Genomic DNA, 24,154 nt, shown 5'->3' with positions numbered 1-24,154 from the left:
GTTCAGTGTCATGCTGCATCAGGCTTCTACAATAGCAAACTGTGTCAGATTTCGAAGGGGCTCGTTCTTCATTTACGAAATGTGTTCTGCCTTGTTTCTCTTTCCTTTTTTTTGCCTTTCTTTTTGTCTATGTTTTCCTAATTCGCGGCATTTAAACCAGGCGACCTCACGTACAGCTTTGCTACCGCGTCTGGCACATTCTTCATGTAAGACCTCACTGTCACGGCGGCCTTGACCACCGTGGGTAGGTGTGTCGACTGCTTGATGTCCAAGCATGGCTGAAAAGTGATCTCATAGAAAGTCAGATAACCAGGCTTGCTGAAGCCGACGGTGCTTTTTAGTCGCCACACGAGCGAGCGTGGCAGAGATAAAATTCAGTGATGCGCGTAATAAACAGGCACGCAATATCTTTTCTTTCTTTTTTCTTTCTGTTTTTCTCTGTTTTAGTTTATTGATATTTTTTTTTTCATAGTGCCAGCAGCAGCTACAATCTGTCACCGACAATACCAGGAAAAGCAGCGCCGGTAAGGAAAAACAATTTGACATATTGTGATGTCGGGAGTGCTGGGGAAAGATCACATGTGTACAGAGCACCGAGTGATTGTTAATGTCCGTGAAACTGAAGACAGTCACACGTGACGTGGTCGATACTCTCGACGCAACCTCAGACAGCGCTCGCAGCACTCTCAACTATGTCGACGAATGTGGAATTAACAGGGTGCCTCAACGAGCACCTGTTGCCCCGCTTAGGAGGACATCGAGGCAACCTATGTGAAATAATCATGTTCTTAGGGGTGGGCAGCGCTACCCGGACGAACGACAGAGGAAGAGACGATACGAGGCCACCTCAAAGAACACGTTCAGTTACCAACTCGCCCAGCTTGCTGTGCTTTGTGAAATAAGCTTTCCTAAATGAAAAGTGTTCTCTTGTGCGTCGAGCTTGAACGGCTGGAAACCGGAGTTGTCGGAAGGTGCGCAGTCTGGTGCTTGTTAAACTTGCTAAATACATTTGAGAAAGCTGCTATCTGGGTGCGCAAACGAATTCTGGGGCATTTATTTTTTTCCCATTTCAATGCTTTCTTACTTTTCTTTCTTTTCTTTTTAAGTGCCTAGAAAGAAATACTACAAAAATGCAACCTCGTAGAAAAAACTGCGCCAGATAGTTCTGAAAACACTCCACAGCTTTTTTTTTTTTTCATATGCAACTTACACCCGAAAGTCAATTCTGCAATATTTCATGATTGCTAGTAGTTAACCAAATAAACGCAGTACTAGAACTATTTTAAGTCGCTCAAGACCAATGCGAAAATTACGTCGTTGGTCCCGTCTGTTTACACTGCAACAACTTCATTAAAGGTTTGGTCCTGACTACGCGTATCAATTACGTGAAACACCCTGTATACACAAATGGTACTGCCAACGTGGATTAACGGGCAAATTTATCATACATACTGGTGATACCAGCGTCCTTCTTCCTACAAAAATAACTACACAGCTTTTTGATCCTCCAAAATCAAAATGCTAAGATATTTGTGCGTGAGATACAATAAAAATTATTTAGCGGTTAGCACTTCGAAACCGTAGATTCGGCTCCACGAGAATGGAAAGTCAATTGCGTCATATATGAAATTGACGTTCGGCCTATTCTGATCTAGAGTTACACAACGAATTCACTACTATCCGAATATAAAGAGAGAGAGAGAGAGAGACAAAACGTGCGGTGGTATAGATATGTAGATTATATCTATTGTCAACCATAACAATTACTGAAAGTCCTAAAGGCATAAATATTAGTTTCCTAAAAATATCTTCGTACAACTCTGCATTTTTTTTATTCCTGCCACACTTCTAAGCTGTACAGAAGAGATGGTATTGTAATAACATTCTCCTAAAATTATTCCCCTGCGAAACCACTATACCGGGAATTCTAGCTACGCATGTAACGCATAAATGACAATTGTGCATTTTGCTAACCAATAATCCACAGCCAAACCCCAACTACCAAGCAACACGTGGAGATAGGAAGCTACAAAACGCAACAAACGGCAGCCAATCCTCATAAAGTACTTGCATATCGCAATATTTACGATAACTAGTCCCCAGAGCAAGGCCTTCTTGCTATGTTGAATAGTTATCAGAACCAGATATATCCACGGGTATATCGATATATTAAAGGCTAGCATACGACAATGGAAATATTTGTTTTTCGTTATAGTTTACGTTAGCTATCCACTTCTTACAGGTACTTTGTGCCACGGTTCATGTTCAATATACATATTTTTAGCGGTGACGTAATGGGCAATCGCAGCGAAATGCGACCTCACGCTTGGGTGGTTATTGAGTTGTAACTTCAATTAATTGTTAAATTGGTGTAAAATATTTGCCTATATTTATATAATTTTTGAACAACATGCGTTCTTATGTTTTTAGTTCTTTCACGGGCATGCGGGCACTTTTGTTTAGAAGCTTCATCTGTGCCTGTATGTTTATTGTGTCATTTGCTGCGTCGATGAGACACGTCAATTCGTTCCCATTGCCCTTACCGCCCCTTCTCCCGCCAGTGATGGAAACTATCGCCTCAATACAAATGTTTCTCTTTCCCCTGACTATTGTGCGACGAAACGCACTGCATTAAAATAAGCCAATCTTGTTTTCGGTTGTGTCCTCGACGGCCACTAACCATTCACGCATGGTACGGCTCACCTTTTCCTGCAGATTGTAAGAACTTTTTGCCTGATTCTACGCACAACGCCGATTCCAGCTTCCAGCATACGAGAGCTTAAAGCAACTTAATCTTCTAGGTCAACTATGAGACAACATTTGCGTTCTTAGCCGTATAGTCATGTCGTCAAAGAGCAAATCAAGTTGTGAGGGAGACCGTCAAAGCTTAGGCGTGCCAACGATAACCTCGCTGTCTTTTCGACACTGAAAGCTTAAGGAAATCCAAGTTTCCATGCCGTTTTTCCTCCTTGCAGAAAAGAAAAGCATAAGAAATGGAGTGAGCACGCGATGGCGACAATGAACAGGCAAAATCTCTTTCTCATGTAAGCGACGCATGGTGATCGCGCGTCCTGTCACTGCCACGCCCATTTCTTTGCCAGTCTCAGACTCGTCGTCACATCTTGATAAGCCTCGCAAGCTGCACGCGTGGCCCGCCTCGCGCACATTGTGCAGCAACTGGTTTTTTTCGCTGGTGTTTCCTGTTTTTTCTCTTCTACCACCCAAATGCAAAGGTACGCGCCGAGTACTGTTTGCAAACTGACAGTGCCATCTTTATGGGCTCCACACCTTTCTGTTATCAATGCCGCGTGGTTTCTGATCACCGCGGAAATTACCTTGCGAGAGTACGCGTTAGGGTAGAATTGAAGCACGTCATTCTGAATTATTTTGAACCAAGCAAAACGCCTACTATCGAGGGTGCTAACGCAAGCATCGTGTTTGCAAACAAACAGTGCGATGAAATAATGCATATGCAGACAAGCGTATGGTCTAGCTCAGGTGAATGACAAGAAAGGCAAATGGACACGCAGATTCGCTCCTTTCTCGTTCTTTACGCAGCTTTGAATTATACGACGTGTGATCAAAAAACGACCGAACTCTTGCAATAAATATTTCGATTTGACGGATGCAACTTACTCAAGCTTGTCACCTTCGATGTAGCTCCCTTTTCGTTCTAATGTGTTCTGAGTTGTCTCTTTTACATTTATGTGAGATGACTTTATGTTTAAAATTGTTTTTCATGTGATTTGGGCGGTGAACTGTTTCAGTGAATTTACGTCACCTGGCTGTCTAACTATTTAGTTGTGACCTTTCTTTTGTTAAGGGTGTTATGTCATATATAGTATATACTGGTTCTATGAGAAAAGGAGTAGTCGTTGCCGCCTAAAGGCACCAACATCTTTTAAATCATCATCATCATCATCGTCGTCGTCGTCGTCGTCGTCAGCAGCAGCAGCAGCAGCATATATTTACGTCCATTGCAGCACAAAGGCCTCTCCCACCGATCTCTAGTTAGCCCTGTCTTGTGCTAGCTGATTCTAATTTCCACCTACAAATTTCCTAATTTCTTCACCCCACCTAATTTTCTGCCATCCTCGACAGTGCTTTCCTTCCATTGGCGCCCTTTCTGTAACTCTAATGGTCCACCGTGGTTATCCATCCTACGCATTACATGGCTGGACCAGCTCCATTTCTTTCTCTTAATGTCAACTAGAATATCGGCTATCCCCGTTTGCTCTCCGATCCACACCGCTCTCTTCCTGTCACTTAACGTTACACCTAACGTTTTCCGTTCTATCGTTCTTTGCGCGGTTCTTAGCTTGTTACCGAGCTTCTTTGTTAACCTCCAAGTTACTGCCCCATATTGTTAGCATCGGTAGAATGCAATGATTGTACACTTTTTTTTTTTTTTCAGCGACAGTGGTAGGCTCCCAGTCAGGATTTGGTAGTGCCTGCCGTGTGCACTCCGCCCCATTTTTATTCTTCTGTACTTTCCTTCTTATGATCAAGGTCTCCTGTGAGTAACTGACCTAAATAAACCTACTCCTGCACAGACTCTATAGGCTGACTGGCGATCATGAATTCTTGTTTCTTTTCCAGGGAATTGAACATTATCTTTGTCTTCTGCATGTTAATCTTCAACACCACAAATGCGCAATGTGAAACAGTTTTGAATGAGAACAATATATTTTATCATCAGATCGCGACACACATCATACATGCTTATACACACAGGTAAGAAAATAAGATATAATACTATTGCGAGATTTTAGTGAGCTTTAGAGCGGCCCAGCCCGTTTATATCCCATTTTTACAGATGATCGAGTATCCAGTGATTCCAGGCTCTTTGACAGAGCACATGTATAATTTTGCTATTTCACAGTGACACATGGACCAGCGTATTGGATGTTCAGTTTATTGCCGCTTCTTTTATAAATACCTATTTTCGCACTGAAATTCTCACAAGAATAACATCGTTACGAGTATCAACACTACATATAAATGACTGCTACTGCGCGAATGACTTCTTGCCCCTCTGTGTAAGAATACGCACACTTACTTCGGAGGCAGTGCCCGCTGCTGTCACCACAGTGCGTGCAAAGTGGGGGACGCCCAGCATTATCCTGCATTATTATTTGCTACACAAAGACAGGACACCGCTTGGGCTGCATTGTAAAGACCTATGTTGTAAACAGCCCGGAAATGAATGTGCAATGACTGCATTTTTGCGGGCGTTTTCATGTTTATCCGCGTACGTTTGTGTGCGTAGCTTGCCAGCGCGTCTGCGAGTGCTATAGTACAACTTGAGTAACCAAGCGGCATCCGTGGTCGTGCATTACGAGCGGTTTACACTGAAATCCTCGACTGTCTGCTACGTGAAACTGCAGTGCCCCCTTAGCGTGGTGACGAAATGGCTCTTACAAAGCGTAAAACGTCAATGTTCCGTGATCTCGCGGGAAGAATAAACAAAACAGTTATGTCGGAGAGTATAGCATTGACTGCAATTCTGTGTTTACGCATGCTCATATGACTTTATTGCCAGATGACTGCTAGACTAAAGGTGTAGTAAGTTTTTTTATCTGCCAGATAATTAATATTTTGACAAGAATATACATCATCATCATCATCATCATCAGCCTTTATTTATGACCACTGCAGGACGAAGGCGATCTCCACTGACCCCTGTCTTGCGCTAGCCGATTCCAACTTGCGCGAGATTCCTACAAATAAATATATGTAATTTATTATGAAAGTATACACTGTGAAAGAACAACACCTAAATAAAAACGACAGCAGCAAGCAGAAAATTGTATATGTATGTCGCGCTGTTTATTATTCAGTTCATGGTTTTAAGTTATCATTACATTCCGCGAGTATGCACTACTTTAGGTTGTCAAATACTATACAAATCACCCATATTGTCGGACGTCATCGTAATGTACACTCGCGAGCAAAAGTTAGAGCATCAGCGACAAATACAAATTTCTTCCAGCAAAGCCATGTAGCGTGCTCAATGCGTTACATTGGTCGAACAGGCGCCGCTTAAGGCACCTAATTTTCCTAATCTTTCCCTCCCCTTTTCCCTCCTCCCGGTGTAGGGTAGCCAACCGGGCTCAGTCCTGGTTAACTTTCCTGCCTTTCATTTATCATTTTCTATCTCTTTCTCTCTCTGATTTCAGCCTGCATGCCGAGACTGTGATGAACAAAAGAAAGAGTTCGCCGCATCCGTGATCGCGAAACCTTTTCTAACGAGTATACAGGAAGCCACGGAATTATTCTATAGCCCATCCTTGCGTCCCCATGTTTTCTTACCAGGTATAAGAAAAACACCCTGAGTGCGTCAGCTACTGCAATTCCATTGCGTGCGAAGAACGTACTCAGATATGCGAGCTGCATGCGTCCGAGCATGTAGGCTAATTCATGTCCATTGCGTGCGAGAGAAGCGTCTATACGCACGCGACCTGTGTTCCGGTTAAGATAGATAGACTTGACCGCTTGGGTAAAATATCGACATTCTCACGACGTATCTGTGCCCATACGTGGCACTGTTCCTTCTTCCAGCACTTTTCCTTTCTTATTCGACGTAGAACTTTGCCGCGTTACTCTGTACATCCATCTTGTACTGCACTCCCGCGTTATGGCATCGCCCGCGAGCGAAGGCTAGACTGTAAATATCAGAGGGGAGAGGGTGCGCAAATAAAGGAACGCTAAACAAGTTATTATTATGCAGTTCTTTTAGTGAAAGGGTCTGCCTTTCACTTATGTATTTGTTCAGAAGATCTATTAACGCTTGTTTTGTTGTCATCATTGTTATATAGCACTGCAGCCTTCAGGGTGCTTCTCAACACATCTTGACAGATGATCACACTCTGCTCACAGCTATAAACTTTGCTATTCATGTTTATAACATTGAAGTTTGACTGAGTCTAGGTTAAAACTTTCTCGTATTTTTGAGAAACCCCCAACCTACTGTCACCATTATTGCTTCAGCCGTTTGCCAATAGTCAAACCGCTGGTGCAGCAACACGGCCAGACACAGCAGTTTTCTCTTCTATCGTGCTGTCCTTTTTTTTTTTTTTCTCAGAAGTGAACCTACGCAACGACAAGATTTAAAAAAGGGCGACCGCTTCCGCCGGAGGCTGGAGCACCCGTACAGTGCAAACAATGTCAAAGTCACCACTCAGGCGTAATCGTTTGTCTTGTGTCCCACAGTAGAAGTGGCACCCTTCACTTCCAACCTTGAAAAGCGATTTCGTAGACATTTCGCACGCGTCGCAGACACGAGCACGACGATGAACACCGTGCAAACAAAATATCCGTCTCGCCTCCGGACGCGCGAGAGCGCGTCGCTTGGATCGACTCTTCATCTCAAGGGCAGTCTCCCGTTCGCCAGAACAAACTGAGCGCGCCGACGCGCGATTGGTCGGTTCGCGCGCTGACGTCACGACTCGTTGCCTGCTTCAAATATGGCAGGCGCGCGCGAGCCGAGGAGGAGTCGTTCGGCGAGAGGAAACGCGCCCGTCTCGAAACCGAAAGTGTGTCCGGTATTCGTCTCTGTCGAGCAAGTCCTCACGGCGTTCGAATAAGAAGACATCCGAAAGCACGTAGGCCCGGTTCGTCCCCAAATCTCTTCACCCTCCATCCTTTCCTCTATTTTCTTTGTTTGCTATCTGTGCTGACTTGGACGTCGCTCGACTGACTGATCGCTGGCCACGACGACGACCATGTGCCTACTGTACCTTTTCGTGAATCCGCATCCGAAGCCGGACGAATACCTGCTCGTGTTAGCCAGTGTTCGGGACGAGTTTTTCGGCAGGCCCACCAGCGGCGTCCACATATGGGAGAACAACCCGCAGATCGTCGGACGTGAGTGGGAACTGTTCATTTTTGATCTCTCCTTGCTTGTCATAGTGATGATATTACTTCCACTGCACTTAGTTTGTTGATCGAGCAACATGACCCGTAACTCAAGTCGGACAGCGTTTAGTTCATACACATTCCTGTGCATGTGCTCTCAAATTTTATCGAAGCAAGCATGAAGTTCGAAGCACGCGAATCAGTTGTTTCAGAAACACCCGTAGGAACTCTATGATACCCGTCTGCTCCTGATTGACTCTGTTCAAATAAAAAAAGAAATTATCACGCTGAAGACGCAGCGAATTCCGGCAAAATGGAACAAAGAGAAGCGAAGTACAGGGACGAAAACGCACGCAGAAAAACCACGTTCCCAGTGCACCATCTCTGCCTTTGTCCCCATCCGCTTTACCGTCATTCATTCTGTCAAGGAGGCACGTATCGTAGTTTCTTCGGCTGCCGGCAACCGACAGCTTCCTTTTAGACAGTACATGTTTTAGAAACAGCAAACCGAGTTCATGGATAATTACGCACTCCCGGAGGGGACAAGATACCCAAAAGATAGCGGACAGTAAGAGAAGCGACGGCAGCTCTCTAAGAAGTTATTCCTCAAACCAGAAGAAGGGAGTTCTGCCAGAAAGACGAGGTTTGTATTCAGTTTGTGACAGTGCCTCCAGCAACTTGTTAAAATTAAATCGTGGGGTTTTACGTGCCAAAACCACCATCTGATTATGAGGCATGCCGTAGTGGGGGACTCCGGATTAATTTCAACCGCCAGGGGTTCTTTAACGTGAACCTAAATCTAAGTACACTGGTGTTTTCTGCATTGCGCCCCAGGGAAATGCGGCCGCCGAGGCCGGGACTCGTGCTCAGCAGCCTAACACCATAACCACTGAGCAACCACCTCCAGCAACTTGTAACAACGATGGTGATATACAGGGGGACTAAAAAGAAGTGTGAAAGCCCGATTTTGCGGTCCGAGAGCATTGCCGCGCTCTCTAACGGCATGCTTTGAAAGGTTCGTGCAACAGCTTATGTAACACTAGGACTTAGCCACACTACATAGCCTAGCCTTTGGTAACAGGCATGTAGAGACCACGGCGCTGGCACTCCTTTTTTTTCTTTTTTATTTAAAGAAAACAATTCTTTAATATACATATACACATTATACAGACAATAATGTTTGCATCCTTAGCCAGTGGCTAGTTATGGATCCATGCAAATAAAATGTACTTGTGATAAAAGGCTCATACATCTATCAACTAAAATAAATGAGAGAAACAAATAAAATAAAGGCAATCACAATACAATTGGTCACACTATTTTGTAAGGCAGCAACACAAATAACATAACACTACGTGCACCATGAAAACTGATTACTGGCACAGTCATAGGGATAAATTCTACGAAACAATATAAGAACATTGAGTGTTGTATCCGTTTCATTTCTAGTCTATCGCCTCAGGGTAAGAGAGGTAGCAAGCTTTGATCGCGCAGCTTATGTTATGAGTCTGGGTTAAACATTTAGTCCCCCTTATCGGTCCCCTTATATTTTAACTGACTCCAATTACATTTAGGGCATTGTTTTTAAAAATTGAACTCCAGCTCTCATAAGCCGGTTGTTCTGAGTAAGTTCAGGTGAAGCATCTTGAACGCTTTTCATACACAGTGTACGCCTTGGCGAACTTTCCTATCCAGTAATGTGGAAAGTTGGCTGAGTTGATGTTTAATCGTCATACGGTTCTGGATTAATCACCATCCTATCCATTCTGGAGCCATTCTGATAATTGAATGCCACCTGGGAGATCCTACTTTTTTGTTTAGATAATGAAGAGCGCAGTGGCGTTCATCAAGAACACGTCGCGAAGTTGTCTCTTTGTAAAACGCGAAGATAATCTCGGCTCATTTACTTTTCAGTTAGTTCTCCTGTTTCTGTATGTATACGTGCAACTATAAAATATTGGTGAATACGACGCTCCGCGATGGCTGTGCGCGGAAACTCGCCAAGCGAACAGAAAACAAAGAACCGTGAACAATGCGCTGCCTTAACGCGTTTTTCCTGTTTTTACGCATTTGCCTTATTGCGATCAGAAATACTGGTTCAATGGCATATTCCGACTCCTTGGGCTTGGATAAATATCGGTAAAGAGGGAGTGAAGAGAATCTCACAGAGCGAATGCACATCACCTGCACACAAGCAGTTTGCTTGAAGCAACGTATATTAAAGAAATAAAAAAAATACAGTGTCGTGACAGGAATGTTCTGCTATACAGGATATGCACTAGCAGGTCAGGTTAAAGGCAATCGGCCAAGGTAAGTGTAAGCGTGACTGCAGTATGTGTAACCCACATAATACATTATGTGCTCATGTCTTGCTTAGTGTATCGTTAAATGCGTAAGTCTACGTACAATTACGCATCTGTGCTACTTTGTCGAGGCACATACCAATGTCTTTAATGCATTGGTTGCACTGTGACGCTTCACCATCTCAGAACACCGAAGCTGTTAGTGTCCGTCGTTGTTCAGAATGCGAACTTTCCTCGGCCTTCCGTTAAGATTTTCACTTCCACCATCTCTATAGACTTAATCCAGTTGCTGCTGGCTCACTCCTTTTGCAAGGCTAAATTTCTTACCCACTTTGTTTCTCTATTATTATATCACTTCTTCAGGCGTCTCTATTTTGTATGTTCTCCCTTCGTCATATCACTTACCGTTCCTTCCTTTAGTATGTCTGCTCTAACGAACCCTCACTTGTGCACTGTCACCTCTTACCGTCACTTCATGCACCACCATCCTTTCGTGCCTACGTTATTTTCGTTTTTTCTCACCGAGTGACCAAACAATCTCAGCTCATTTTCCCCAAATCTTGGCTATTATAGTCGCCGACCTTGGCCGTCCCTCGATTATAGTCTTTCGGAACTTTGTCTTTTCTCGACACTCTCCACATTCACGTGTGCTCCCATTCCAGCGAACTAGAATTATTTAAATCCTGAATTTCTTCACAGGAGGCTCCCTCTGACTTTCTGCTTTTCCCCATTCGCTCTTTTCTGCAGAACTGGACGCTTGTATACCGGACATCAGTGGCATGACTCGAGTGCGTACATGCTCTAGCCGTTCCCAACACTAACTCTATACAAAGGAGGCGGGTCTGTGCCTGCGCTGCCGCCGTCGACAGCCGGGCTGTCAGCCAAGTGATGCGGAGATAAGCGGGCCGCGCGAGGAAATGCGCGACTCGAAAAGCACATCTCGACCCATTCGGTGCCTGCCTGTCTAGGAAAAAGGCTCGGAACAATGGGAACGACATTCCTCGTGGCGAACACCGCGTAGCATCTTTCGATGGTACCCCACGCTACACGACGTGCGCATTACGCAGCGACGTTCTTTAGAGCAACAAGGCCTGATTTCTATTGCACAACGTAATCCCGCAAGCGTTACTACTCCAACTTACATTCAGCTTTCTCTTTTTCTATCTACTTTTTTCTTTTTAGCGGCTACCAAGTTATGACTACCTTTACCTCTTCTAGGAGTTTTACGAAGACGTCTCTCGAAAACACGACAGAAAAATCGCTTACATGCTACTGGAGCAGTGAGTGGTGAGGGTTATGTCGAGTTATTTCCAGCACTTCATTTCCTTGCTACAAGTTTACTGCTGCAATTTAACGACTACATAGAGAAGGACAGGGAGCAGGAAGAGCGAGCTCTGCCGCTGCACTGGGCGAACTTGCACTGGTTGATTGATTGATTGATTGATTGATTGATTGATTGATTTTAACGCTCAAAATTAACACAAGGGATATTACAGACATCGTGACGGAGGTTCATGATTAAGTTCGGCCCGCTGGGCTTCCTTAACGTGCGCCCAATACAGTGCAATAACGTTTTTGCATTATTTTGCCTCCATCAGAATGCGGCTGCTGAGGTAGGGAATTGAAACCACAACCTCATTTTTAGCAGTAGAACGCCACAGCTATTGAACCACTGCGCCGGATGCATGTGCTGTGTGTGTTGTTTCCCGCTCAATGGCGATGAACTGTTGCTTGCGCGCGGTCGGTATATCGTTGGTTATGTACCGTAAGAGCTATATGGTCAAGTGATTCAAGTGGTCACCCACCGCGGTGCCTCATATGACGTTTTGCTGATGAGTACTAGTTAGAGACACTCGAGTCAGCATAAATGTCTTCAGTGTTTTCCAAAGGTATATCAGGAGCCGAGAGCAAGCGTGATAAATTCCGGTACACGCATATGCCTGAACGACCTATAGCAAGCAAAAGGTCATTTTCTTTTGTCTTTAAGTACATCGCGAAAATGGAATCAGAGGGTGGTACAGGGGAAGTAAAATCGCAAGCGTAGACTCTGGTACTGGCGGGGGCGCCAGTTCCCGAACAGCCACTTGCGATGTCCCGGCAGCTGATCTCCGTAGCTGCGCATGTGTGGATTACATTCCTTATTCTCGTTTGGCGACGACCCAATCCAGACAAGAGACGAGATAACACATATTGCAAATGATGAACGATATGAAATGATATATATAAAGTTGTAGAGCAAATGTGAAAAACTCCCGATACAGCTTTCTGTTGCTCAGTACGTCCTACATAAATGTGTTTTTCCGAGCGTGAAAGAAGCCTGCGAGCGTGCCAATCACGCGGAATTCGCTTGCTTTCTTTCTTTCGTTCTTTCGTTCGTTCGTTCTTTCGTTCGTTCGTTCTTTCGTTCGTTCGTTCTTTCTTTCTTTCGTTCGTTCTTTCTTTCGTTCGTTCGTTCTTTCTTTCTTTCGTTCGTTCGTTCGTTCTTTCGTTCGTTCGTTCTTTCGTTCGTTCGTTCTTTCGTTCGTTCGTTCTTTCGTTCGTTCGTTCTTTCGTTCGTTCGTTCTTTCGTTCTTTCGTTCTTTCGTTCGTTCGTTCTTTCGTTCGTTCGTTCTTTCGTTCGTTCGTTCTTCGTTCGTTCCTTTTGCGAATACACGTTCAAAATGCGTTCTCGTTCGTTCGTTCTTTCGTTCGTTCGTTCTTTCGTTCTTTCGTTCTTTCGTTCGTTCGTTCTTTCGTTCGTTCGTTCTTTCGTTCGTTCGTTCTTTCGTTCGTTCGTTCTTTCGTTCGTTCGTTCGTTCGTTCTTTCGTTCGTTCGTTCGTTCTTTCGTTCTTTCGTTCGTTCTTTCGTTCGTTCTTTCGTTCTTCTTTCGTTCGTTCTTTCGTTCGTTCTTTCGTTCGTTCTTTCGTTCTTTCGTTCTTTCGTTCTTTCTTTCGTTCTTTCGTTCTTTCGTTCTTTCTTTCGTTCGTTCTTTCTTTCTTTCGTTCTTTCTTTCTTTCGTCTTTTCTTTCTTTCTTCTTTTTTCGTTCTTTCTTTCTCTTTCTTTCTCTTTCTTTCTCTCTCTCTCTCTTTCTCTTTCTTTCTTCTTTCTTTCTTTCTTTCTTTCTTTCTTTCTTTCTTTTTCTTTTTCTTTCTTTCTTTCTTTCAAGTGGGAAGGAGCGGGTAGTTTTCTCCCGTGTATATTGAGCTGTGCCCAAGTGTCATTTACGTATTACCTTGCCACGAGGATCCAAAATTAGGCTCACTGCTGCTATGAATAGCAGTAAGATTTTTGTTTAAAAAAGAAAGGCCTCCTAGAGGCGAAGAAAGCAATCTCATCCGACACCAATCACTGGGACTAGCTGCGCGCACTGTTTCGAAGAGGAGCGTCGCGTCGCCGCTGCCGTGAGCGTAGCGACCTTCAGTCACGCGACGACCGAACAGGCGTCGCGCAGCGGCACCCGCGCCCAACAGCGCCTTTCCGTTTTCGTTCATGGTCCGGTGCTCGTCTTTGGAGCAGTTGCCGTGCTTGTTTTCATCAAAAAGAAATTGCAGACCGCATTGTTTTAACGGAAGCTCCACGAAGGTACTTGATTTTAACGCGCCGAAAATCGCTCAGTGCGCGTGTCATTTGTGTTTCGGAAACGATTTTGAAGAGGCGATTTGAGATATTTTTATTGTCTCGGGGTCGCTGGCTCTGTTGTATGAGGCGAGATTGAGCAACCTCCCTGCAAAAAAAGAAAAAGAAAAGAAAAGTTTATTATATTTCATCGGAGAGCTGCAGCAACAGCGCGATCAAACCGTTTTGCGACGGCCTCTTTCCATCAATACCAGAAGCAAAAAAACACGCCACGCATCTCTGTAAGAGATAGAATTTATTATAGGAAAAGCATAGAGGTCGGCTTGAGCTACTACGCTCTGGCCCGCTACTAGACGTCTCTGTAATGGCACTGTGACCCTGAAGGACCTGCCTCGGAAAAGCGGCTTTCCTCTGAAATATGTGTCGCAGGCCACCTTCCCTATACGTCAAGTCCGTGCGGGAACTCATAATTTATGTTGGTCCTTACAGTTGTACACACAGTGTTGAACGAAAGGGGACAGGGGTGCATTTTCAACCCTTCCACCCCACCCGCGCCTACACCCAACCAAGTCTTCTAGTGCTGAAGTAATTTTCTATTTTTGGGGCTCTCGCGAAGAAAATGAGCAGCCGCCTCGATTCTGCTGTTCTGAAGACGCAGCGAGCACGTAGCGAGCACCACACAAGAGTTCCGCGGTGCAGTGGCATCACAGAGTGGTGAAGATCCACAAACGTGAACTTGGCTCTGCCACATAGCAAGAATACGTGCACTGTGGTGGAGCAGAGCAATTTTAGAACATAGATTTGATGCAGCTCTGATCTTTTGCAGCCTGTGAGAGCAAATCAGTGCTGCGACGCCTCTCGAACAAAGCAGTTGTCTCAGTGTCTGTAAATAAGAGAAACTGCATCATCTTAGATTCGTTCTTGGAGTATGTTGATCACGACCCGCTGCTCACCACGCTCGATGCCAATCCTCGAACAGCATGTAAATTAAAGCAACACGAGAGATAAGTACGGCGATCAGCCTGACGAATGTCCGGTTTGCTGCCCTGTACACTGCGGGTAACGGTAAAGGAAATAGAAGGAAGAGAAGAGGGAGACTGTGACCCTTTAATTATCGCCACCGCATTCAACGAATATTTTCAATCAGTATTCACAACTGATAACTTCGGCATACCTGAATTCATTCATGACTGTAATTTTTCAAAAGTCTTTATCTACCTCGACAGTTCCTTTGGCTTGGAAATTGGCAAACATTCTTCCAATGCATAAATCCGGCAACAAACAGTCACCATTAAACTATCGTCCGATCTCATTAACGTCTCAATCATGTGAACTTCTTGAACATATAATCTTTAAGCATATTATGGAGTTTCGTGAAAATAACAAAATTTTGAGTGATGCCCAGCATGGTTTTCGTCGCGGAATTAGTACTATAACTCAGCTCGTAGAACTTTCGCATGACATTTCACACGCTCTCGACAGTGGAAATCAAATTGATGCCATTTTCATAGATTTTTCCAAGGCATTCGACTCTGTTACATATTCAAAACTTCTCCATAAACTTCGCGCTCGTCCTTAATAACTCATCCTTAGTTGACTGGATTGCTAGCTTTTTACATAACCGTTCCCAGTATGTCTCGTTTAATTCCTCAAACTCGTCTATAGTAAGTGTGTCATCCGGAGTTCCCCAGGGCTCAGTCCTGGGGCCACTTTTGTTCTTATTGTATATAAATGATTTGCCAAACTGTGTATCCGCAAAAATACGCCTTTATGCTGACGACTGCGTGCTTTATAACGTAATTAATACGAATGCTGATCACATATCACTTAACGATTCATTTGCCCAATTTTGCAGGTGGTGCGACAAATGGCAAATTAATATAAACTTTTTAAAAACAGTCACTTTATCCTTCAGTAAGCGCACCTCTATTTCTTTGTTTAATTATTCGTTTAATGGCTCTTGCCTAGCACGGGTGTCCTAATATAAGTACCTTGGCCTCATCTTCACACCTAACATGTCGTGGTCAAGGCATATTGAATACATATGCAATAAAGCATCAAAGAAAATAGGCTATTTAAATCGCACATTGCGAAAAGCTCCACGTGGAACAAAGCTGCTAACATATAAATCGCTCACCCGACCCATTCTCGAATATGGCTGCCCCATCTGGAACCCTTATAAGGTATCTGACATTAACACTCTCGAATCAGTTCAAAAGAAAGCAATCCGTTTCATATACCGCCGTTATGACTGGAACTTCTCACCCTCATCTCACCTTGTTGAACTAGGTCTACAACCTCTGTCCGAGCGGCGCGATCGTGAATGTCTTAAATTGTTGCATATTCTCATTAACACCCCACGCTACTCATTAACGAACAACTATCTGTCTCCTGCTAAATTGAAACCTACAAGGAATTGCCACAAACTCAACCTTGCACCATTTCAACCGTGTACTAACTTATTTAAGTACAGTTTCTTTCCTCGTACGATTGAAAAATGGAACTTAGTGCCAGGTGAAACTAGGTCGTTACCTTTAGAGGAATTTTTATATCACCTAGGTTGATTCATGCTGTGTTTATGTTACTTGTTGTATGTTTGATTTTGTAACAATGCTGATTTTCAAGGTGTTGAAGTTGAGTTGTGCAGACGAATGTTTTGATGTTGTATCTAATGTACACTCCCACTCCTGCGATAGCCCAATTGGGCTGCAGTATGTATAATAATAATAATAATAATAATAATAATAATAATAATAATAATAATAATAATAATAATAATAATAATAATAATAATAATAATAATAATAATAATAATAATAATAATAATAATAATTAACTGCTTACACGCAAGAAGATGCACAACAACACAACACGCAATCACTCTGGCAGGTACGCTTCAATAACTGCAGTAATGCACGAACAGCTTCTTGCGCTGGCGATGGTTGTAGCCACGGTCCCTTTTTTGTTTTCTTTCTTTTTATTTTCTGAAAAGCATTTTATTCTCTAAAAATTTTCTGGATTCCAGTCGAAACGTGGTTTGTAGAAAGGTACACTGGACATCGTGTTCAAGACATGTTCCCAGCAGGTGCTCGATGGTTTCTCCACATCAAGACATTAATTTACAAATTAAACGCGATGGTTTCATTCCGCGTTTATATTTTCTTCAGGGAACAACGCTTATACCTTTCCTGTTGTGAAGGCTGTCTGCAGTAAGAGTTAAATATCTCACCTTCAGAGCCTTTCGAAGGTACGTTTCAGCGTTCCTCTCTCAGATCGCAATAGTAACCAATCAAAGTAACGTAACTTTTGCAGCAATGTTGTTACTGGTGCATTCGTGCGTCTCCGTAGGCCGTTCGTGTAGTAGGTCACCGATAATGACAATAACGATGTCGTCGTGCCAACAATAAAATAAATGTTTCCGAACAATATAAAAAAAGGCAACTCTGCTGGTAGAAAACCCAGGGACTTCGATAAATAGACGTTTAACCAGCTGCACCACGAAGCAATCTTCTTTTTCTTCGTTACCCGGAACTAAACACTAAACTTGGAAGTACAAAACATAGCGTGAACTGAACGTAATCTCCACACGCGTGCACTCGAAACTAAATTGACTATGTGCAAGTCATCAATAAGAATAAGGCTGGCCAGCAGTGGAACTATATATGCTGACTACAGACAACACCACTTGCAGGTTGGTGAAGAAATGTGAGTGATGAGGGTAGCGTTACGGTCGTGAAGTGGTTGGCATGCATGCTACATACGATCCATGATACAATAAGGAGATTTAGCCACAACATACTAGACCGCGAAATCGAACCAGCCCGTGTACGGTTGATCCTCCCGTGAAGTAAGGAAGGAAGAGGAGGAAAGAAAGGGAGAAGGCAGGGATGTTAACCAGAAATGCGTCTGGTTGGCTACCCAGATGCTGGGGGACGGGAAAAGGGGAATATAAAAAAATGTCACAGTTTCGCCCTAAGGGCGAAGCGATGAATGCGATAGCAACACAGCAATGTCATACGAAGTAAGGTGAGCGGCTTTGGTAGCAATATGAATTGTAGTAAACATGAGCTGATTAAGTAAGCAGGTGTGCTGCGGCGTAAGTAGACCGACATGAAGGGAGACTCGATGACCACGAGAAGGCGCGTGTGAAACGGTGGTGTTGATGAGAAGCGCTTCCCGTGGGCAGCGCGTGCGAAGGGACACACCTGTAGCGCTGCACTGCCGACCCGGGCAGCATTGCATGTGTAGCGTGCGTTGGAAAATGTGGCCCGACTATTACTAACTGATTGAAGAAGCGTGGTGTGAGCGCGCACAAACAAACATGAATAGATCACACTGAATGACTGCAGCCAACGACTCTCAAAACGCTGGCAGCGAGCGGATATATACGCCGCAGCAGGGGGCGAAGGTACGCGCGGTCTATCGCTGCAACGGAAACTGAGCGGCGAATGCGCATAAAGGTCAGAGCCGTGTGGAGATAAGAGACGGTGCGGTCGAACGAACGACGAGCGCGGTTGTTGGCAGCGTAGAAGTGCGCCCCCCCCCCCCCCCCCCCCCCCGCTCTTTCCGGCGCTGGCTTCCCGCTTCCTTGCTTGCGCGTGGGAGAGATAAGAGACTGTGCGGACGAGCGACGAGCGCGGTTGTTGGCAGAGAAGTGCCCCCCCCCCCCCCCCTGCTCCCTCCGGCGCTGGCTTTCCGCTTTCTTGCTTGCGCGTGGGAGATTGAGTGCGTTCGCTCTCCGTGATAGCGCGCGTCCCCGCACGCTGCCTCTGGGGCATACGGCGCGCGGCGAAGATTTTATCTATACGGAACCTCACGGCGACGCCGACGGCGACGGCGACGCCGACGGCAGAAATCCGGTTGAAGTGTCCATATAATTGCTATCGCAATAAAACGAGAAAGAGAGGAAGGAAAGACCGGGTGCCGCAGGAGCTAGGCAGGTTATGACCATACGGCAAGGTGCGATCTTCTGTGCTAGTACGGCGCGGTTAGAACTCTCTAATAATAAACCAGCACCTCTGTAAAATAAGCATACGAAACCAGCGGTAAATGACTACCGGGATAGTAAAAATGGGGAGACAAAATCAATACTATGCGAACAAGTATGAGCAGTACTGTGCTCAGTAATAGTCCAGATATGGCTACCACTGCGCCTTTTTCTTAAGTTCTGGTCAGCACATTGTTGATCGAAAGTGACGACGGCGCTCCGTTGTGGTCAATGTGGGGGCGACGCGGTAGTTGGCGGTTTAGTGTGTGCAACAATGATGCATGCACCAATAAAGACGGGGAAGGAATTTCTCAGACAAAGCCGCGGGTGCAAGCGGGAGTCCATTGTTTACTGTCGTTGCGTTAATACGTGTACGTGTTTTACGTTCAAACAACGCACGAGAAAAAGTTTGCCATGCACACAGACTCGCGCTGGACAAAACGACCCAGGAGGGACAAAGGGAGCCTGTCACACAAGTGAGCCATGTACTGTCTCCAAGAACATCCGGTATTCATTCAGTAACGAACGAATTTATTTGTGTCCATGGGCTTTGCTTCTTTCCTTTCTTTTTTTTCACGAAAAACACTTAATGACGCAATAGCTAAAGTTCAGAATGAAAGAAATCAAAATGAGAAAAGAGTCCCAAATGAACAAGTAGAAAAGGTGATGATATTACAAAAAAGTAATTCCCTCAGTATGTTTATGTTAAGACAAGATTGAAAAGGAAATGCTTCTAAGAGGGTTGCCTCAAAAAGGCACGTCTCGACATCCTGACGAGTCATTATCCTCGACTATACGTAGATCGAAGTGAAAAGCACTCCCTCTCGCCGGATGCCAGCTTCAGAAAAGTAATATTACACAAATTGAAATGCGAAGTAGTGTGCAGAATGAGCGATATATATATATATATATATATATATATATATTGCTTTTGTCATAGCGTCCAAACAGGCAACGCCATCAAAAAATTGTTCGCGAGAGACAGGTTCAGTGCGTACCAGGAAAAATTCAAACACCTCGTTCTAGATAGCTAAAAAAAATTGGGAAGTTTTACGTGTCAAAGCTACCATATGATTATGAGGCACACCGTAGGGGGGGACTCCGGATTAATTTTGACTACCGGGGATTCTTTAACGCGCACACCCAATGCACGGTGCACGGGTGTTTCGACTCAATCCCGCGCAGTCGAGCTTATAGCAACGCCAAAGCCACTACGCCACCACGGCGGGTGTTCTGTATAGCTATGTCAAAACTGGAAAAATAAATAAAAGAACAACTTACTTAGGCTCCCTTTTACAAGCGACTTCCTGGACAGGCATCAAATCATCCGTCAGTGACAAGGCGATTTGAAATATAAAGAGCGCCTAGCAAGAAACGCGCACTCGACGCATCGTTCAAAGTGAGTACAAAGCGCCCAGTGATTGGATGCCGGCGGTTGGGGCGGGCGCTGCTGCCAGATAGGAGCACAAACATAGGCTGCACCGCACAACTACGCTTATCTTGTTTGAGCCCCGAATGTGTTGCGTGTTGTCAGCACGCATGCGTGTGCAGGAAATAGTTCTTGAATGGCAGGAACTGCTTTTTATCAAGCTTGACTTTTATCATTGTTCAGCATTTCTCCGTGAACTCTTGCAAATTCAACGCATCTCGCACCATGTCATATTGATAAGCAGTGCTTTGTGTATTGACGTGGCTATCGGCTGCCTATTGCTACACCTGTAACTCGCTTTCTTAAAAGAAAGAAAGAAAAACAGACAGACAGACAGACAGAGAAAGAAAGAAAGAAAGAAAGAAAGAAAGAAAGAAAGAAAGAAAGAAAGAAAGCGAGAAAGAAAGCGAGAAGAAAGAAAGAAAGAAAGAAAGAAAGAAAGAAAGAAAGAAAGAAAGAAAGAAAGAAAGCGAGAAAGTTATATGCCGCGCTGCAACCTCTCCTCACCCTGCCTGTGTGCTCGCGATGCACCCCGCTTTTCAGTTTCTCATTACCAACAGCACACAGAATTGAAGTTCAAATTTATTTGCGTACTTATTATGGTCATGTCGAACCGGATTCACTAGCATACATTGCGAAAAAAATACATAGTTCAGGAAAGCGCCTGCAAGAGTGCCTTTTCCAAATGAATAAAGTGAGTTCCATTCCCTGTCTTTGTTAAAATACATTTTTAATATTGGGCGAAGCTAGAACAACGTCCTCGCATGACACTGCAGATTCCATGCATATTCAACGTTCGCAACGGCGGGTTCGAGACTGAGCTTCCAATAGAACAAGTTTAAAGAAAAGTAGAGCGTTGTTTCGTGACTACAAGTTAGTTTGCAGCGTATGGCGACCCACAGTTTGAGAAGCCAGTGGTCGGCCGCTCTGTACAATTTCCCATGAACGAGCTCGCACGTGACCAGAGGGGCGTGAAAGTTAAGTTGCTTTGAAGTTGGTTTCGCCATATATTCACGATCAGAAGAGCCTGATATTCTGATCGGGCAAGTGAAACACTTACATACACCACACCGCACAACAACTGTAACGGCACGGATGTGAGTGGAAGTCTCTGAGCAGCCCGTGTACTTTCATCGAAATTTACGATCCGAATTGTGATCGGCAGCGCCATTCGTGGTGTAAAGAAAACGTTCGTGATTCTGCAGACTTCAGCGATATGCATAAGACCGACACTTTTCGTGTCTCGCCGACTTTGAAGCGTGCAAAATAATGATGGTGTTTGTGTACACACTGATTCGTAGTTTGACAGCTTAATCAGCATGTTTCTTAATTAGCCTCAGTTGCTTGGACAAGCAGTGGGCCGCGCGGCAGTTCGATTGCGGCAGTTCCAATATGTTCACTAAGGGAAGAACTTGCTTACTCGAAGATACTTCCTGGGCGTTGACTTTACATGTAACGATTAAATACGTATAAACAAACAATGACCTTTTCTGGGGGGACACGTAGATATATGAAACAGAATCGAAAGAGCCAGTCGCACCGCCCGTTGGTTTCGCGCTCCAAATACTGCAAGCACGTAAAAGAAGCCACCCCGGATTGCACAGCCGGCTTGAAATAAACTTGCTTTCCCAAATCCTTGCTCCTGACGGCGCTCACCCTCGGCAGCCACTGTCGAACGCGCACGTGGCCGGGAGCTGTTGGACAAGCGACCACGCAGTGGTGCAAGGTCGCGCCGCTTGGATTGCGTTACATAATAACCGTCGCAAGGCGGTGTTTTCCTGTCCTCCTCGTGTGATCACCCGTACAAAGAGATGACGAGAGGGAAATTGAGTTTGGGGGCCCTGAGATGGTGGCTTCTACGGGTACGGCGGTGTTTAGGGTACGGACGTAATGGACGTTACACACGCGACTGTGGTAGCGCAGTAGGGAATGCTGATTCTTCTGTTCCTGCTGGCTCAGATGGCTGGTAACGTCAATTGATTTCGGAGAGGCCAGAACGGTCAGGCAAATACAGCAGCAGGTAGACGAGGAGCCGGACCTTCTAGCCTTTAGTGCTCGGAATTAAGCGTGAACTCGTAAAACCGTCCCTGATATTGGAATACAGGAGACATGGGATCCTTTGATATTGTTCAAGACATCCAAATTAACACCGATGCTCCCGAATGCAAAGAGAAGAAGAAGAAGAAGAGAGAGATACATGTTTCTGTGGACACTAAAGACATTTGCCGTAATGCGCCACAGCTTGCCATTCTCGTTGGCAATTAGTGAGCTCGTATGGAAGGCACACAAACGAAACAATGAGGACAGAACCGTATCGTGAAGAGGAATCAATTAGACATCAACGAAATCAAAGCACCTACACGAATTCGAATTAAGACAAGGAAAACAACGTGCTCTTGATAACTCGGCTAGTGTTGCAACTCACGTTCCAAGGATCCAGACAGCAATGCGGCTGAACATGACCGCGACTACAAGCATTTCTTTCAATCCCAAACGCGCCTTGGTATAGACCGTCTGGTAGTAAACGTAGTAAAGGCGTATTTGATGTCCTCAGTTGCACTGCGATCTCGACACACCGGCAAGTTCAAGTGCGCGATATTGTGCGGATGCCGACGAGCTCACGCCACACAATGTTACAGCCCCGATTGCAAGCGCCATAAATTTGTTTGCACGGACTTCGGATAACACTCCACCTGACACTTCGGATAACTAACGACAACGAGGGCACACCGTCGGCGGTGATCCGTCTCATGCTGAGTATTCAGGATTTCATAATAGGAAAAACAAAAATGCTCACTATGGGGCACATTATATTTATGAAGGCTAACACCAGGCGTATATAAACTACAATTGACGTTGGCCACCGTAAGTTTAAACAAGGCCGCTCGATCAAAATTGATCGAGTGGCCGTGGTTTCAACAAAGCTTCGAAGGCTAGACCTCCTCTATAGTGGCAGAATGAGTGATGGTAAGATAGCTGCGATAAAAAAAAAAAACATATTGCAGATAGCTAGAAACTACCGTAGTTCGCGTACATAGACCAACCAAACAGTAACATAGAAAATAATTTGGGCAGTTTCACCCGAAGGGCGAAGCATTGACAATAGCAAGATTTAGCGTTGCGCTGAAGCTCCTCAGACAATTTGAAGAATGCACAGGGGTGACATGTTGGTTCGACACGGCACGCGACGTAACTGCGACTGCGCAGCTGTTAGGCACCTCACGACGCGGCTCGGATGAGGAGCGCCGCCACAGGCATCGCACCTCAATGGTGTACGAGGTGAGACGAAAAAGAAATCAAAAGTCGGCAGAGACACTTAAGACTGCTTAAGTGTGGGAATGCGAAAGCATTATACCGTTTGTAGACCTCGGAATGTCATGAACGCGCTTATTTTAAACACTCATGACGTGGCGCCACCTCCTTCTCGTGGTCTGCCCCGTCACGTGACCAATGACGCACGCACTAGGCCACACCTTTAGGCTGTGTTCCAATACTCGCCTAAGACGGAAAAGTGGACGGCTAAGTGGACAGCGACCATCTTAAGTCTCGTTCCAGTTCTCACGAAGGCGTCAAAGTAGACAGCTTCGCGAAGACAGCATCGAAGTCAGAAACGATGCAAGCTGCTTTCCTGTCCAAACAAGATGGCGGCTGAGCAGGATGCTTGGAAAGCCGACAGGAAGGTCGTCTGCGCACAAAAAAACGTACACGTGCTTTCCTACGCCCTTAATGTAAGTCACATCGTCTTTTTCATAGGTTCGCAGGCGCAAGGACTTAAAGTACAAAATAATGCGTTCTTTTCTCAACTTTTTCTTGTCGCCACGAGGTGGCATCTCGTCGCAGACGCGTCTTTCATACGTCATCCAGACGGTTCGAAACGCGTTCCATTACATGGCCTCGAAGCTGTCTTGGCTGCCTCCTTAGCTGTCTACGTAGACAGTTTCCGATGCTGGCCAGAATTGGAACACACCCTTAGTCAGCCCGATGACTGCGATGTAACGTGTGCAATCACGCACGCACTAGG

At 45.0% G+C, this 24,154-nt stretch overlaps 1 protein-coding gene across 4 annotated transcripts in view; it reads left to right on the top strand.

Annotated features, from left to right (window-relative positions):
- Positions 1-7,509: 7,509 nt before the first annotated feature.
- LOC119443022 (transport and Golgi organization protein 2 homolog) overlaps positions 7,510-24,154 on the top strand; it is a 59,188-nt gene continuing 42,543 nt past the window's right edge. For all 4 annotated transcript variants that reach the window (XM_049662539.1, XM_049662540.1, XM_049662538.1 and 1 more), the window contains exon 1: positions 7,510-7,866. In XM_049662539.1, coding sequence (XP_049518496.1) covers positions 7,725-7,866 — 142 coding nt within the window. In that variant the 5' untranslated portion in view covers positions 7,510-7,724. The remainder of the gene's footprint in view (positions 7,867-24,154) is intronic.

Source organism: Dermacentor silvarum, chromosome 2 (genome assembly GCF_013339745.2).
Source record: "Dermacentor silvarum isolate Dsil-2018 chromosome 2, BIME_Dsil_1.4, whole genome shotgun sequence".
NCBI classification, from domain to species: Eukaryota; Metazoa; Arthropoda; class Arachnida; order Ixodida; family Ixodidae; genus Dermacentor; species Dermacentor silvarum.
The sequence above is the reverse complement of the archived record's forward strand: the minus strand, read 5'-3'. Positions and strand labels throughout refer to the sequence as shown.